At 33.2% G+C, this 18,134-nt stretch overlaps 3 protein-coding genes across 4 annotated transcripts; 2 read left to right on the top strand and 1 right to left on the bottom strand.

Annotated features, from left to right (window-relative positions):
- The first annotated feature begins 584 nt into the window (after positions 1–584).
- On the top strand, positions 585–9,041 carry LOC139870316 (histone H3.3-like). Its single transcript, XM_071858144.1, has 4 exons — positions 585–638; positions 1,400–1,476; positions 1,581–1,662; positions 8,871–9,041. Exons 1-4 carry the CDS (start codon positions 585–587, stop codon positions 9,039–9,041), a joined length of 384 nt encoding a protein of 127 aa, XP_071714245.1.
- A 707-nt stretch (positions 9,042–9,748) lies between these two features.
- Positions 9,749–16,048, bottom strand: LOC139869957 (O-fucosyltransferase 7). 2 transcript variants are annotated; one of them, XM_071857807.1, is made up of 12 exons: positions 15,541–16,048; positions 14,889–14,963; positions 14,269–14,368; positions 14,119–14,186; positions 13,483–13,571; positions 13,218–13,398; positions 12,033–12,161; positions 11,557–11,690; positions 11,252–11,465; positions 10,793–10,974; positions 10,430–10,525; positions 9,749–10,075 (listed from the first exon to the last, which is right to left on the bottom strand). In XM_071857807.1, exons 1-12 carry the CDS (start codon positions 15,697–15,699, stop codon positions 9,922–9,924), a joined length of 1,581 nt encoding a protein of 526 aa, XP_071713908.1. In that variant the 5' UTR covers positions 15,700–16,048; the 3' UTR covers positions 9,749–9,921. The 2 variants fall into 2 exon arrangements, with proteins under 2 accessions (XP_071713908.1, XP_071713909.1); XM_071857808.1 differs by lacking the exon at positions 15,541–16,048 and having other exon boundaries at positions 14,269–14,377; positions 14,889–14,947.
- Positions 16,049–16,466: 418 nt separating this feature from the next.
- LOC139870315 (protein ALP1-like) lies at positions 16,467–17,765 on the top strand. The gene has a single exon (XM_071858143.1). The coding sequence runs from the start codon at positions 16,467–16,469 to the stop codon at positions 17,763–17,765; it is 1,299 nt and encodes a 432-aa protein (XP_071714244.1).
- Positions 17,766–18,134: the final 369 nt, after the last annotated feature.

The following is an 18,134-nucleotide window of genomic DNA, read 5'->3' as shown; positions in this document are numbered from 1 at the left end:
CTCATTTTTCAAGGTGGTCGACCAAACTTCATTCAGAGCATGGTCGACCACCATGTAAACATGGTCGACTACCACCTCAATTACACATGGTCGACCACAAAGCAAAAAAACAACGCGGGCGACCAATGAGTTGGTCGACTTCCCTGGATTCAGGTTTCACGCATCCCGAAATCTGCAAAATCCGTGCAAGTCTATTAACAGTTTTTAGTGACACTTTTTTCAGTTTGTTTAATGTCACCACACCTCTACAATTTTACCACCACCCAACAATTCAACCTCCACTTTTGAGTGTTAAAAACATGGCTACCACCCACCTGTAAAGAAAGTGTTTTTATAATAATGGCTAACTTGTTTTCTAAGAGGTGGAAATTCATATATGTTTTACACACAGACTATATGAATCCCATAATGTAAGCTGAAAAAAGTGTCACTACCAACTGTTAATAGACTTGCACGGATTTTGCAGATTTCGGGATGCGTGAAACTTGAATCCAGAGAAGTCGACCAACTCATTGGTCGCCCGCGTTGTTTTTTTGCTTTGTGGTCGACCTTGTATAATTGAGGTGGTAGTCGACCATGTTTACATGGTAGTCGATCATGCTCTGAATGAAGTTTGGTCGACCACCTTGAAAAATGAGGTGATCGATCAAGTTAAAAGGTAGTCGACCATATTGTTGGTCGACCTAATGATGTAAAAATAAAAAAAATTTCAAAAAATACATTTTTAATGAAAACATTTATTTAAGCCAATTTCTCATTGACAACAATTTAAACTCTCTGACACATAAAAACCGGTCAAAGGCAAGCACCTCTCTCCATTTTCTTTCTCATTTTCGAATTCGATCCGCTGGCGTTATCAAATTAGGGTTTGTGATACACCTATATTTCATGTTATCGTTCACATCGATTAATATCTAATTTATTTCCGTGATCGTGTTAATTCTAGGGTTTGTTTCGGTCCGATAACGTGATACTGTTCATGTATCTCGTTTACATACAAAAGTTTATAAAAAAAATCAAAAGTTTCGTTACGTAAAACTGAAAATTTTCATGTTAATTTGTAAATTAAGTTTCTACAAGCTTTTTGAAATGTGTTGAGGTGGAATGATTTGAATATAATAACCGGCCGGTACTGTTTTGATCTATGATTATACCGTAATGGTTTTAGGGTTTAAGCAATAGGGACTGTGATTATGATCTACTTATTATTGTTTTGTGGTTCAATATCTCGTTTTTTTTTTTTTTTTTTTATTGTTTTTGCCAAATATTACGAATTTAGTTTAGAACTATTCTTTTATAATTTGCATTTTGGTTTAATTTTGGATTCGAAACAAGAATGCAACCTAAGTTATTTTGGTTTTGAAACAAAGTTGTGACAATGAATATAATGGTATGTTAGGCTGCTCGCAAGTCTGCTCCAATGACGGGAGGTGTGAAGAAGCCTCACCGATACAGACCTGGAACTGTTGCCCTTCGGTTTGTCACACACACCAGTGCCTTCATTCTTATACTTTAACGTTTGTACTTTTTTCTATTGGTTGTGATGTTAAGTTATATTATCGTGCAGTGAAATCCGCAAGTAAGTTTCAGAAGAGTACTGGACTTTTAATCCGGAAACTACCTTTTCAAAGGCTTGTTCGTGAAATTGCTCAAGACTTCAAGGTTGGTTCACAGTACACTATATATTCCTACTTACTCCATATCTTATGGTTATCAAACTCGTTATCAGATATTATACAATAGATATAATTCAAATGCTATATTGTTATAATTTAGCAGTATAACTACCTTTAGTGGTCTGGTTCTTGACTGTAGGCTATTGATTATTAGAAGATAAAAGAGAGGGAGAGAGTATATTATAATTTTTTGGTACATTTGATTTACATTCATCGATCCTTATTTATACTACTCAAATTCCACTGTACAATTCATTCATGAGATATCAAATAGGATTTGCTTTTTGACTTTATGTACAAATTTGTCGGCCACTTTTTTATGTCTTATAACACTCCCCCTTGGACGACAATTTTATTTTGTTGGAGATCAACTATAAGTTACTGCCTCGTTAAAAACCTTGCTAAAGAAAACCCAGTGGGAAAAAACTTTAGCTAAGGGAAAAAGAGTGCAGCATGGAGTTGACTCCCCCTCAAGTAGACATTGCTTCAGTTGTTACATCTTTTGAACATGTCTCATGCCAATGTTATGAACGTGTGTTCTGAAAATAGCAGTTGGAAGTGCTTTCGTGAAAAGATCAGCAGAGTTTTTGCTGGACTGCACATATCTCATTTCAATCTGGTTGTCCTTAATGAGATTTTGAGTGTATGAGAAGAATCTAGGAGGTATGTGTTTTGTTCGGTCACTTTTGATATACCCTTCTTTCATCTGTGCTATGCAAGCTGCATTATCTTCATAGATAGTTGTTGGACTTTTATCGCGTTCCAGTCCACAAGAATCAGTAATGAATTGTGTCATTGATCTCAACCAAAAACATTCCCGAGTAGCTTCATGTAATGCAATCACTTCGGCATGATTTGATGATGTTGCAACAAGTGTTTGTTTTTGAGAACGCCATGATATTGCGGTACCTCCATTTAGGAATACATATCCATTTTGAGATTTAGCTTTATGTGGATCAGATAAATAACCTGCATCTGCATAACCAACCAAATCTTGTTTTGATTCGTTAGAATAAAATAATCCTAAATCAGTAGTTCCTCGAAGGTATCGAAATATGTGTTTGATCCCATTCCAGTGTCTTTTGGTAGGAGCTGAGCTGAACCTTGCCAACAAATTAACTGCAAAAGAAATATCAGGTCTTGTACAATTTGTAAGATACATAAGAGCTCCAATTGCACTAAGATATGGTACTTCTGGTCCCAGGATATCTTCATGGTCTTCACAGGGACGAAATGGATCAGTGTCAACATTAAGTGATCTAACAACCATAGGAGTACTTAATGGTTTTGCCTTGTCCATATTAAAACGTTTTAAAATCTTTTCAGTATATGTTGTTTGATGTACAAGTAAACCATTAGGCATATGTTCAATTTGTAAACCAAGGCAATACTTGGTTTTTCCGAGATCTTTCATTTCAAATTCTTTCTTTAGAAGTTGAATAGCTTCATGGATCTCTTTATTTGTACCTATGATATTAAGATCATCAACATAAACAGCTATGATCACATATCCGGATGTTGTTTTCTTAATGAAAACACATGGGCAAATAAGATTATTAGTATACCCTTTGCTTATCAAGTAATCACTTAATCGTTTATACCACATGCGACCCGATTGTTTCAACCCATATAAAGACCTTTGTAACTTGATTGAGTACATTTCTTTGGGTTTTGCATTGGTTGCTTCTGATACCTTAAATCCTTCAGGTATCTTCATATATATATCACTATCAAGTGATTCATAAAGATAAGCAGTCACAACATCCATAAGATGCATTTCTAAATTTTTAGAAACTGCCAGGCTGATTAAGTATCTAAAAGTAATTGCATCCATAACAGGAGAATAAGTTTCCTCATAATCAATTCCTGGTCTTTGAGAAAAACCTTGAGCTACAAGTCTAGCTTTATACCTTGTAACTTCATTTTTCTCATTTCTTTTTCGCACAAAAACACATCTATATCCCACGGGTTTCACATCTTTAGGTGTGAGAATGATAGATCCGAAAACTTTTCTTTTATTGAGCGATTCAAATTCGGCTCGTATTGCTCCTTTCCAATGATCCCAATCATGTCTATTTTGACATTCCATGACAGATTTTGGTTCTGGATCATCATCATCATTCATGATGTCATATGCAACATTATATGAAAATATCTCATCAAGATTTTTCATTTCATTTCGGTTCCATAATATTTTTGAATGTGCATAATTGATTGAAAATTCCGTATTGACATCATCAATCTCCTCTGCAGAAGGAGTATTGATTTGTAGTTCTTCTTGAACACTTTCTTTTACCTTATTATCAGCTGATTTTCTTTTTCGAGGATTTTTATCTTTGGAACCAATTGGTCTCCCACATTTTTGGCGTGACAAAGACTCAAGAATGACATTATTGCCAGTTTTTGGAATTTCAATTCGAGCTGGAGCATTTGCTGCTGGTATATATGATTTAGTCACTCTTTTTGTATCTGTAAATGCATCCGGCAATTTATTCGCAAGTTCTTGCATATGCATTATTTTTTGAACTTCTGTATCGCATTCTTTTGTGCGAGGATCAAGATACATTAATTGAGGTTCACACCATGAAACATCATTTTCTTTATTTTTTTATTTCTCCCCCTAATCTAGGGAATAATGTTTCATTAAAGTGACAATCAGCAAAACGTGCTGTAAAAACATCACCCGTCATGGGTTCAATATATCTTATTATTGAAGATGTTTCATATCCAACATATATTCCCATCCTTCTTTGAGGACCCATTTTAGTGCGTTGTGGTGGTGCGATAGGGACATAAACCGCACAACCAAATGTTCTAAGGTGGGAAATATTTGGCTGATGGCCAAAAGCAAGTTGCAAGGGAGAATATGTATGACTTGCACTTGGTCTAATGCGAATCAATGATGCAGCATGCAAAATTGCATGGCCCCATACATATACTGGGAGTTTTGTTCGCATTATCAATGGTCTAGCTATTAGCTGCAATCGTTTAATTAATGATTCAGCTAAACCATTTTGTGTATGCACATGGGCAACGGGATGTTCAACAATAATCCCAATAGACATGCAAAAGTTATTAAATGCTTGAGACGTAAACTCACCGGCATTATCTAGTCTCACCCTTTTAATAGTATAATCAGGGAAATGTGCTCTCAATTTAATAATTTGAGCAAGAAATTTTGCAAATGCCATATTTCGACTTGATAATAGACAAACATGAGACCATCTACTAGATGCGTCTATTAGAACCATAAAATATCTAAATGGTCCACATGGTGGATGAATTGGTCCACATATATCACCTTGAATTCTTTCAAGAAACATTGGTGATTCTTTTTCAACCTTAAGAGGTGATGGTCTTATTATCAACTTTCCAAGTGAGCATGATGTACATGGGATAAGTGCATCATGAGGGATCCTTTGATCCGCCAATGGATGTCCATGTGTATTTTGTATTATTCGTTTCATCATTGTTGATCCTGGGTAGCCTAATCTCTCATGCCACAAACTGATCATTACAGGATCACATGATTTTTCTTTAACTACCACATTTACTTCAGGTACATTTATATGTGTATAATGTAAACCAGAATGAAGTCTTGGTAGTTTTTCAATTACACGATTCTTGTCAGTGATACTTAAATATTTTTCATTTTCTGTTGTCACTGACTGATAATCATATCCATTTTGGTATATGTCAGAGAAACTTAACAAATTTCTCTTTGACATGGGAGAAAATAAGGCATTATTTATCATAAAATTCGTACCATTTGGTAACATGAATTTTGCCTTTCCCATTCCTTTTATTAAGTCCACAGGACCTGATATAGTATGTATAGTTCCTTCCGTTGCTTTCAAGTCTGTGAAATATTTTTTAGATTTGAGTATGGTGTGAGTAGCACCACTGTCTGCAATACAAATATCTCCACCATTTGACTGATTTCTTACTCCGGCAGTATACATCGTGAACTTCAAAAAAAAAAATATGAGAAACAAATAATGAGTACATAATTCATCAATATATTACATTCAAAACATGTTACAAACGATAGCATATAATAAGAAAATATGTAGTAAACTAGATATGGTGTAGATTGAAAATCTACAACCATTTATTTAACGAGAACATATAATAGGATATCTATATATATAGATATTAGAAATTTATTCATTAAAGTAGTCACAAGTTGGTTCAGTGATTTTTGTATCAAGGTCATCCACAAGATTTGCTTCTTTTCCTTTTCCCTTTAGGGATTCTTGATACCGATTAACAGAATGTTGATTTGTTCGGCAGTTTTTAGACCAGTGGCCAATTTTACCACATCGGTAACAAGAATCTTCAACATTCTTTGAAGAGCCTTCTTCAACATTGTGATTTGTGGGATTGTATGGTGTTTGGATTTTATAATTTTGTGGATTATTATTTCTTTGTCCACGACCACGACCACCACGACCACGACCATGAACACCACCACGACCATTACCATAAGGGTAATTTCGAACATAATTATGATTTTTATTATTGTTATGGTAATTTCCATGATGATGGTTTTGGCCAATATGGCTACGACCTTGTCCACGCCCTCGTCCATGTGCATTTCTTCTTTTATTATTATTATTGTTAATAACATTAGCTTCAGGAAATGCTAGCGCACCGGTAGGACGAGATTCTTGATTTTTCATCAGTAATTCTTTATTAACTTCTGCAACTAAGAGATAAGTTTGAAGTTTGGAAAAAGTTTTATAATTCTGCAATCTTAAATTTTCTTGCACAGTTATGTTTGCAGAATGCATTGTGGAGAAAGTTTTCTCCATCATATCAGCATCACTTATTTCTTGACCACAGAATTGAAGCTTTGAACGGATCTTGAACATGGCCGAGCTGTATTCACTTACCCTTTTGAAATCTTGGAACCTTAGATTTCTCCATTCTTCCCTCGCAGCTGGGAGTAATATTTCCTTTTGATTATCGAATCTACTCTTGATACTTTCCCATAAAACATGTGGATCTTTGATAGTGAGAAACATATGTTTTAAGGTGGTATCAATATGTTTGCGAATAAAAGCAATTGATTTTAATTTATCTTGATCGGAACAAGTATTGTTTTCTTTTAAAGTTTCTAGAATACCCAATGATCCAAGATTTATTTCTACGTCCATAACCCATGATGTGTAGTTTGTTCCCGATACGTCTAAGGCATCAAACTCAAGCTTTGATAAGTTTGACATTTTCTATTTTCAGAAAGATGAACAACATAAATCATAATCATAATCAATTTTTTTCATAGACAAATAACAACATGAAATTAGAATTAGTTTAGATTCATAAGTAGCAAACAAAGGAATAATGGTATGATTACAAATAATAAAATCATAAGGGAAGGATAAAATATAGGTTCATCTAATGGTGTACAAGCAACAAGGATGATAGCTATTATGACCAATACAGTAGGAAAAATCATCCTTGAGTTAATCATCTTTTTAAAAAAAAAAATTGAGAGTAGTAATTTGAGAAAATGAAGATTGATTTGTGAAAATATGAAAACGGGGATGTTTAATTTATATTTGAAAAATATAGTTGTTGTAACGTCGTCAGTTGACGTTAACAATCGTTATGTATATATGACCGTTGTAACGTCGTTAGTTGACGTTAACGAATAAAGTCACTATATCAAAACGCGTATGAGTAATATAAAGGACAAGATTTTTTTTTATATCATACGTAAAGAAAAAAAAAAAAACAAAAGACAAAATCTTTCAAAAAGATACGGAGTATATATATGAGATCAATTTATCAACTTGTTGATTTTGAAAATTATTTAAAAAGTCGTATTTTTCAAATACTTTAGGGGTATGTTATGTAACTTATAATTAATAATTTCTATCATGTCACTTTCATGTGAATAGTAAATTAATTAATTTCGTTTCATTTACTATTCATATGAATAGTAAATGAATTAATTTCGATTTACTATTTTGTTACTTGAGTAATATATATACATCATATATATATTTTATTTGACGTCTCGGTGTATATGTGTGTGACCCCGAAGGCTCAAATAAAAATAAACATTAGTATGCATGAAATAAATAATGATTAATTGCATAAGTAATCATAAATGTTAGATAACATAAATATAAATGTTTGTGAAGTTAATAAGAGTTAGATTACAGAAATATAATTCAGGCGGTATAACCGACCATATATAACATAAATATAAATGTTAGTGAACATAACTGTAAATGTTTAGTATACATAAATAAATGTTAAATAACATAAATGTAAATGTTAGTATACATAAATAAATGTTAGATAACATAAATGTAAATTATGCGACAGTGTCGACCATATATCATTTAGGTGGTATAACCGACCATATATTAGTTAGGTGGCAGGGCCAACCATATTTAGTATAAATGTTGAGATAATCGTGCTGATAACGTGTTATAATTTAGCAGTATAACTACCTTTAGTGGTCTGGTTCTTGACTGTAGGCTATTGATTATTAGAAGATAAAAGAGAGGGAGAGAGTATATTATAATTTTTTAGTACATTTGATTTACATTCATCGATCCTTATTTATACTACTCAAATTCCACTGTACAATTCATTCATGAGATATCAAATAGGATTTGCTTTTTGACTTTATGTACAAATTTGTCGGCCACTTTTTTATGTCTTATAACATATATCTTAAACTTGTATAATTATACGTGGACTTAAATGTCCCATGGATTATTATATTACTATCATTGTTATGTCAAAAACTCTATACTTGTTCATCTAGTCATTTGAATTAACAAAGGTGAAAAAGATCCTTATTATTATTTGTCTTTCATGACTAGTAACTAGTAATGTAGATGTATATATAAAGTTTCAGTTCTTTGTTGAAGTATGTGTTACGTCAAAAACTGCAGTTTTTATAGGATGGACATTGAACAGACTACATGTTTTGTTAATGAAAAGATCAATTTTTTTTTTTTTTTCTTGTTGGATTTCGGAGCTTATTAGAGATTTAGGTCTATCTATTTAATTAATGTTTGATCTCTAACAATAGCAATATATAGTGAATAGATTTGTTTGGAGCTAAACTCATTTTGGTCATATATCTGCCAGTCCTATTTGACACTTTTAATATGTCATGTGTTTGGATGATCGACTCTCATGTTTGGCTTATACTTTTCACTTGTGTAGACCGATCTGCGTTTCCAGAGCCATGCAGTGTTGGCACTTCAAGAGGCAGCAGAGGCTTACCTTGTGGGACTGTTTGAAGACACCAACCTGTGTGCAATTCACACCAAGCGTGTCACCATCATGCCTAAAGACATTCAGCTCGCTAGGCGTATTAGGGGCGAGAGGGCTTGATGCATCTTCTTAGTTACAATCTATGTTATTGAATTTTTTTAACAAAGTTGAACTTCTAGTTTCTTTGTATCTTCTTATTGGTAGTAATGAAATCTGTTAGAGAATTAAGCTTCTAGTTACTACTGTAGTAGTTTTTTGTTTGAACTAGTAGTATTAGTATTTGGTGTCGGTGATCTACGTAATATGCATCACATCACATTTGATTAATAATACATAAATGCTGGCTGTGAGTGTGTAAATGTTAAAAAAATTCAAGTAATTTTTCACACGTTACAGAATCATAACCTCCTTAATCGTTGAATTATTGTGTTAAAACATTTAAAAATGTATTTTGGATGTATAGGTTTTGATAACAGGACTGAAGCAAATAGAGGTGTTTATACCAAAGCTAACCGAACTAGTTTTCTGGGAGCGGCGCAGGCTAAACCGAACACCAAAAATCTAGCAAAATATAGACCAAGGACCGGACCGAAATAGCTCGATTTGGGATCAGTTCAAATCGTCATTATCGGTTTGGTTCCTAGAGAGATGTAATATCAGGTTAAAATTTTCTATCTTTATATTATTTATTTAAATAACATGTTCCACTATAATGTATTGAATTGAATACAAAAACACTACTACTCTATATGAAGAACGAACATTTTACTCTATAAAGCCTACCACCCAATACTTGCAACCATTTCAAATACCTCATCTTTTCTCACTTTTTCTCACTCACCTAAACACCGTTTTCATCTAAAATGCATCTACTGTTTTCTCATAGATATACATAGCCTGCAATACTCGACAAGGGTGCTGCTAAATCATTCGGTTGCCACGTCATCAACTTCAACTGGGTGCTTAATCATCTAAATACAAAACGACACGTCAAGGTGGTCTATTTAATGAAGACAGTGGTGCTATTTTCTTCAAATTCCTTTTGGCATAAGCAATCAGGCAAAGGATTCACATAAAACGCTTCTTCTGAACGAAACCTATCCGTTCCTTTTGTCCCTGTGATGGGACCTTTTCTCTTTCGAGGTGAACCTTGCCTGCGATAAGCACACCATGTGAAATCAGAATGACAGCATTAAAAAATATCCTTGATATTTGAACAATTGGTATACAGGTGTGTCAAAACAGACTAATACAACCCAAATTGACCTGTTTATCCCATCTGACCTATTTAAATATTTTATCCCGAGTTTTTATATTTTGCAGGTTATCAATCAAGTACAAGCCACATTGACCTGTTTCTATGTGAATGGGTTGAAATTGTCAGCTCCAAATTGGAGCATTCTATAGCTAGTTAGCTACAAAGCAAGTTCAGACGGCTAATCCCATATTATAAAAAATACTACTAATGGGTATGGAAGGGTCTACATGGAAGTAGACAAGGAACGTACCGTCTTTTGTGAATCTCAATAATCCGATTTGAAAGATTCTTGCCTTCTTTCATCGTGCCATTAGCAATTTTGTCAAAAAAACGAACAAGAAGTTTCCTAATGAACAAAAAGGTAACAATATATCAAGAATCAGATCAAAGACCATTCAATAAGCAAATAACTAGCCATGAGTCATATACTAATATATAAAGAAAAGGTCTAAGTTAGCATTTTGGTCCTATAAAACAGAGTTTCTTATTTAGCAAAGATTGTGTTTTTACTATGATTGTAGCAAGAAGCCACGTATGTTATTTGAAATATCAGATATCCATAAAATTTTAAAATTTGCATAAAAAGAGAGCAACAAGAAACAAAATAACTTGCCTGTCGGGAGAAATAGTTTTTCTATGTCCTAAAAAACGTCGATGACCCTCAACAGCCCTTGCCATATTCCCAGAATACGACGGTATGAAAATGTCACTTTCCACCGACACAATATAATCCAAAGCAGCCATTTGAGATGCATGGTTGATGAACGGATCAAGCTCAATTGTCGCCAAGTTTTCCTTCAAAAACAAAAAAATAAAATAAATAAATAAATAAAATAGTATAAACTATAATAGTTCCAGCAATCAAAAGACGAGTGAGACCTTAACATTTACACTAATCCAAAAGTTTCAATTTGTCAACATTGGAAACAATATGCATCATACTATGTGTCTAACAAAACGTTGCAACCACTTTTTGCCACATCAAGATTCAAATTTTCGACAAGATCATCACATATTATGAAATAATAGGAGAAAAAAAGAGTCAAAGTCAATGAGTCAACGGACTACGCACCTTTTTCATTAACATAGGAAAGCGGGAAGCGAGATCGGACATACGGGTATCACCCCCGTATATTTCTCCGGCAGCAATATATATCGGAGTTGTTTTAGGGAATCCAAGGGCTTTTAGAAAGACTCCGACTTCTTTTGGAGTCAACGGGCAATACCCTTTTGCTCTTTGTTCAATCGAATCGATGTCTTTCACTTTCCAATACGACGTATTTTCTCTACAAAAAAAACGTAAAATAAAAAAAAAATAATGGAAGAGAATCTCAATATTTAACATCAAAGTATTCATTATGATATATTTTATTTTACCTAATAGATGTAAGTTCATTAGCTTCTTCGATTGATAAATCGTGAGTGCATCCGCTAAATGCAAGCATGTCCTTTTCATATCTTAAATGCAACGCAATGTAAGGACCGTATGACCTCATCCGATCCACCAACCACTACAAAACAAATACAATAAAATAAATAAATTCGCTTAAAAATATTTTTAGAGGACCCACAATGCAAATTAGATGACATTATAGGTGGAAATCGATTCGGGTACTTTTATCTCTAACGGGTCAAGCTTTCACTCCCCATAGTGTAATAATTTAAATGCATAAAACTTCCTATATCATTTTTTTATAACTAAATTGACTAACCAATAAAAAAATATTAGTGGACTAAAACTTCTTCGGCTCAACCCAAAATGGTTTGTTTGTACCCGTACATGAACATGGCCTGTTTTGACCAATTACCTAATTAATTTGCCACCTTCAGATAAATACGTTACGCATACTTACTTTTCCCATTGCTTCTATACGCGGTGAGAAACGGAGGGCTTCATAACATGCACGACAACGCAATTTTTGAATATCGGGAGGAAGGTTATTATTAGCTAATCTTGAATCCGATTTAGCTGCCCGAATAACCTAAAGACAAGAATTTAAAGATTAAATTTTTGATTATCACACCTTAATCATATATCTCAGAAGAAGCATTTTCATCTTACGATTTGATAAGTTACAACCTTTGTTGAAAATTGAGAAGAAAAAAAAAAAAAAAAAAAAAAAAAAAAAAAACAGAGTAACTGTTATACAGTATAAAGGAACAAAAACGGATTTGAAAATGTAAACACTCTGCATTAATTGTGTAGTTAAAAATACAGATTCAACGTCAACTGAAAAATAGAAAACGTGAAAGATTATATAGCAACTATATGTCTATATAATCTCGGTTTTACGTTTCAAACAGCCCATTGACGCGAAAATGCACAAAAAGTAATACATGTGCAAAAACAGCAATTTGGACAACAATTGTCAAGTACCACATTCCACTTTACATTTAGATTTAGGTCAAGTGTTTCAAACGCATCAAACTTTGCTCAAAATCTATTGTATGTATGTATTCTACTTTTTTAGCACTCGGTGTATTAATCAGACTTTCATTTTTCTATTGTATGTATTAAACTCTTATAACTTGTAAACGGCCGAAGTGGCACCTGTGTTGATGACATAAGAAACTATATGACTACTACTTTCCACCTAATGATCTGTTTCTGTACAGTTCTTAATTCAGTAAGTATAATTGTTGTTTCTTTGTCATCTAATCTGAAAATTGGTATAGCCAAACAGAGGCAAATGGAAACAAAGGGAAAGTAAAAAAAAAAAGTAAACAACCCCTTACTGGTTACCGAATTAAGAAGTCAACGGATGTATACAGCAGCAATGACTTAAAATTTAATACCAAGAACGAGTTATTTGAAGTAGAATACATACAATAGATTTTCTATAATATATACATGCTAAAACATTTAAGATTTGATCTATCGTGTGGTCTATCTTTTGATCACAAAACTTCATATCACTACTATAACCAGTATGGTAATCTAATGTATTATAAAAATTTAATGATTTCACTCGTTCTTGCATGAATTATTGATTGTTTGTAATAATATAACATAAAGTACAACAAATGAACAAGTGTACCTGATAATCATCCCATAAACTGGCAATTTCTTGCTCATAATAATCAACACCTGACCAGCTTCTAAAATGCTTAACGGCTCTCGTTGCAGTCATTAATTCTTTTGGAAGTTTTTTAACTATCTTAACATCGTTAGCTAACGAACTAATGAAATAATCTTCGTCAAACACATCAGAGAAATTACTGTATTTACAAACCGATTTTTATTTTAGATATTCGTTTGCAAACACTCAAAATCAAATCATAACATAAGGTGAGAAGTAGTACCTAGTGTCTTGCCAAAACGAGCGTTTATCGAGCTCCGGTACTACAAGAGTAGCATTTATAATGCGAGCCACAGCTACCATATCACAAATCTGCAACAACAACAACAACAACAACAACAACAAAAAAAAAAAATTATATTAAAAAAATCAGGTTTTAACCTTAAAATGACTATTTTATAATATAACAAGAAAAATATTTATAATGATATCTGTGTTATTAATGAATAGTGTTGTAAAACTCTCCGATTAAGGCTGAGTACTCCTTTTTAGAAACTGGCCGACCCGATTTTCCAAAAATCCAAGTAATTAATAGTTCAACGTCGGTCAATGGGTCAAAATCGGATCTATTCAGTCAAGATCGGTCGAAGTCAATATTGGTCAAACATTTTAATATGAATTTAAATTAGAATTGATCAAAGTCAATATCGGTCAACCATGTTTATGAATCCCATTAACGAAAGGTTTTTTTCAAACTTATCCACTACGTATTTTACTTCTTCCAAAACAATTTAACGAAAGAGGGTTGTGTGTGAAATAGGACCCGGGAGTACAATGTACTAACCAAAAATATAAATTATAAATGCATAATAAATATAAATCATATTAAGATATATGGGGATCAAGGGAAGAAACGTACCCCGGCTCGCATTTGATTGAGGCCACCATTCGTATGAACAACCAAGTAACCTCGCGTTTCTTGTGGAACTAAAATCATAAACCATGTGAACCGTGAATAACTAAATCATTAGTAAACATTCACTTGAAGTAAGATCACAATAATTCTAACCGGTATATGACGAACTTGGCTCGACACAAGGGACGAAGTCACGATTAGGTGGACGCTTCCACAACTTGTTGAAATCCAACGAGCCGTTAGCACCGTTCATCTGTCAAGTCTAAAGGAGTTCAAAACATGAAACATTCATGACTACTTCTCAGTTATATTTATAAATTATTACTTAATCATCAATATTTAACTGCTATAAAGGTAAAATATATATATATATATATATATATATATATATATATATATATATATATATATATTATAATGATTTATTAAACAATAGAACTATTTCAGCATTTACAGCTTTCCGGTTAAAATATCCCACAAATATAAAAGTATAGTGTTTATAAGTTGCCATCTCAAAATCGTATGTTGCAAAAAATGGTACTTTTCAGATAAAATTGAAAGAATTATAAATTGCAAAAATAAAAAGTAAGTATATTGGTTTAAATACGTCATTTACTCCTACGTAACATCTCAGCATCTCTCAGGTAAGTAATATTTATAGCTAAATATTTATACTAAACGTTAAACGCTAGATAAGATTCCTTGTATTTACAAGTTAGAAATAGAATGATCAATGGGAGATTAAAAGTTAAAAGTTGAGTTAAAAAATTAACCTTGAGAGGTTTTGACAAATGGGGACTAATCAAGCTTTGCTCTTTGCTCAACTTTTGGTATTGCATTTCATGTTGCTACATATTGCATTAACCAAGATATTCAGTGTTCATTCAAAGTTTAAATGTGTGTGGAGCCCACACAAAAACCAATGAGAACATTTGTTATGCTAATAATTTCCAATTTTTACAATCCAAAGCAGACAATATCAGTTCAAAATTAGGACAAAACCCAAAAATTGAACCAATATTGTGACATTTGTATACAATAATTCAAGAAACAGGACAAACTAGAGTTTTGCATCTTACAAATACAAAATATTACACATAATTAATTATAAATAATTACAACAACACCTTATCTAAAACTACATTACTATATGCCTGTAGTTAGCACTGATTTTCCCAAATAAGTAACCTTTTTTAGTGATTTAACATTTCAATAAACAGAATTTGTTGCAAATGAACAACATATATATAGTCCTCATAAAGCTTAATTGCCCAAAATAAACAGAAACTTTTAGCAGCAATAGTAAACTAACTGAACAGCCAAACAAAGCAAAAAAATTCAAGAAAATTAAAACCCTAGTTGGACCCATCAATAAATAATAATCATAATCAATTAATTATAAAAATTAAATAAAAAAGGAATCACCTTTGGTAGCTTGTAAGGATCAGGAAGCACAGACAGTTGTGAAGGAGGGAAAAAAAGATGCAAATGAGCAGAAAACAGAGCCACCAATGAAATCAAAGCAATGGCGCACGTTAGCATTCTCCTCATGAACCCTAATTTCTTCCATCTCTTTTTTTGCATTTTTTTTTTTAATTCAATAGAATTATCAAAATCAGTTGTGTTTTGGTGAAATCAATGAAGATAAACAATTAAACTAAACCCAGTTAGTTTAAACACACAAACAGCAAGAACAGGCTCCGTTTTGTGGATCAATCAATAAGATCTTTAAAGGAATGGTTTTTACAAATGGGTTGTTTTGATTGGTATATATATCTGTATCTATGAATATATTGTGTGTAAATGGGTATTGTCGTTTTGATACTTTCCTGGATTCAAATGTTTTCTTGATCTTTTTGAGTAGGGTTTGGTCAATTTTCGGAAAGGGATTTTATCATGAGCATGACAGTATTGTTGGTGTGTACTAATTTTAAATTAAATGCGAATAGACAAGATTCGGTGGAAATTGGAAACTTATTATTGGAGTATTTATAAAAACAATTTTAACGCGGCGTCAGAGGGTCCCGTCAGACCTGTTGGCATTGGGTGACGCCCCTCTAACGCCCCTAGTGGGGCGTTACCGGTGACGCGGACGGGGCTTAGTCAAGTTTTTCACGGAAGAGAGAGGAAGCGTCAGGGATACGTGTCAGATGTGGATTGGCTGAAAAATAAAACCGTTGGCAAACGGCTATTTTTGTGTTTTTTAATTTTTTTTTAAAATTCTATATATTTTTATCTATATAAACTCATACATTCTATACTTTTAACACACCATTTCCCTTTATTTTTCTTTCATTTCTATCAATTATTTCATACAATTTTCTTTCTTATCTATCAATTATTTTTCTTTCATGGCATCGTATTTACTTAGTTACGATTCCGATTCGGAAGACGGACGTATTATTGCACTAATTCAACATTTAGAAGATGAGGATGACGAAGTCGAATCCGAGCGTGTTCCAAGATCACGAATTTATATTCCAAGAAATCGTGAAGAAGCCGGAGAAAACTTATGGAAGGATTATTTTAGTGACACACCCGTGTTTCCGCCATATAAATTTAAAAGGCGTTTTCGTATGCGGATTGAACTATTTCTCCGAATATCGCAAGGTATTTCTAATTTCGATTCTCATGATACTCCCGAGCATTTTAGATTTTTTAGGGAACATTTTGATGCTATCGGTCGGCCGACTTTTACAATATTGCAAAAAATGACTTCGGCTCTACGCCAATTGGCGTATGAAACTGCCGCCGATATGTTTGATGAATATTTAAAAATGAGTGAGCAAACCTCAATACTTTGTTTAGATAACTTTTGTAAATGTATTATTACATTATACAAAGAACGTTACATGAGATCTCCCAATGCATACGATGTTCAACGATTATATAGTAAACATGAGGAGAAACATGATTTTAAGGGTATGCTCGAGAGTATTGATTGTATGCATTGGGAGTGGAAGAATTGTCCTGTTGCTTTGAAGGGACAATACACTAGGGGTGATCACAAGAAACCTACCATTATGCTTCAAGCAGTTGCTTCGTATGACTTGTGGATTTGGCATGCATTTTTTGAAATGGCGGGTTCCAACAATGATATAAATGTTTTGAATCAATCCTATGTTTTTGATAAACTTAAAAAAGGAACATCTCCACTAGCACCATTTGAGGTAAACGGTAATCAGTACACAAAAGGCTATTACCTAGCTGACGGTATATATCCTGACTGGGCTACTCTAGTCAAAGGTTTTGCGTGTCCGACAGATGATCCAAGGATTAAGTTTACTAGGTTTCAAGCTAGTGCCCGAAAGGATGTAGCGAGGGCATTTGGGGTTCTTCAAGGTCGATATCATATTTTAAGGTTAGCAGCACGCACTATGTCGGAAAACAAGATGCGGAGAGTTATGGACTGTTGTATCATATTACATAATATGATTTTGGAAGATCAAGGATTTGCGTTAAGTGATTGGGAGGAAGAGTTCATTACCAAAGATATGGAGAATCGTCCAGAACGGATACCGAATAGAGGACGGGATCAAGACGTTATCATCCGAGAAATAAGAGATAGGACGGTGCACGACCAACTAACCGATGATCTAGTTGAGCATATTTGGAACCTTATGTCCGCATTCCGCACCATGAATGGTTAAATTTATGTAATAGTTAAATTTTATGTAATGGTTAAATTTTATGTAATGGTTAAATTTTATGTAATGGTTAATTTTTATATGTTTTTAATTATATATAATATAATTTGTATTCATAATAAAATAAAAAAAGAAAAAATAAAACTGGTGGGACCTATTTGACACTGGAGGGGCGTCAGGGTTATTTTGGTGTCAAAGGGTGACACTGCCACGTCACAGGCAGATTGCACTTTTTGGCCAAAAAGTGAACAATCTGCATGTGACGTCACAGACAGGGTTATTCATGGTCTAAGTATAAGTCTTTATTTGTATTGTATTTGTATTTATATTTACATTTTTATTTACATTTATATTTATATATTTATCGTAGAA

The sequence above is a fragment of the Rutidosis leptorrhynchoides genome, chromosome 10, assembly GCF_046630445.1.
Source record: "Rutidosis leptorrhynchoides isolate AG116_Rl617_1_P2 chromosome 10, CSIRO_AGI_Rlap_v1, whole genome shotgun sequence".
Classification (NCBI taxonomy): Eukaryota; Viridiplantae; Streptophyta; class Magnoliopsida; order Asterales; family Asteraceae; genus Rutidosis; species Rutidosis leptorrhynchoides.
The sequence above is the reverse complement of the archived record's forward strand: the minus strand, read 5'-3'. Positions and strand labels throughout refer to the sequence as shown.

Excerpts from the sequence above, each read along its gene's own strand:
- LOC139870316 (XM_071858144.1), top strand. The coding sequence starts at position 585 with ATGGTAGTCGATCATGCTCTGAATGAAGTTTGGTCGACCACCTTGAAA. Across the intron at positions 639-1,399 it reads CGACCACCTTGAAAAATGAG|GCTGCTCGCAAGTCTGCTCC; the intron begins GTGATCGATCAA and ends ATGGTATGTTAG. Across the intron at positions 1,663-8,870 it reads AAATTGCTCAAGACTTCAAG|ACCGATCTGCGTTTCCAGAG; the intron begins GTTGGTTCACAG and ends TCACTTGTGTAG.
- LOC139869957 (XM_071857807.1), bottom strand. The coding sequence starts at position 15,699 with ATGCAAAAAAAGAGATGGAAGAAATTAGGGTTCATGAGGAGAATGCTA. Across the intron at positions 13,399-13,482 it reads TCGTTTTGGCAAGACACTAG|TAATTTCTCTGATGTGTTTG; the intron begins GTACTACTTCTC and ends TTGTAAATACAG. Across the intron at positions 11,691-12,032 it reads GTATAGAAGCAATGGGAAAA|TGGTTGGTGGATCGGATGAG; the intron begins GTAAGTATGCGT and ends TTTGTTTTGTAG.
- LOC139870315 (XM_071858143.1), top strand. The coding sequence starts at position 16,467 with ATGGCATCGTATTTACTTAGTTACGATTCCGATTCGGAAGACGGACGT.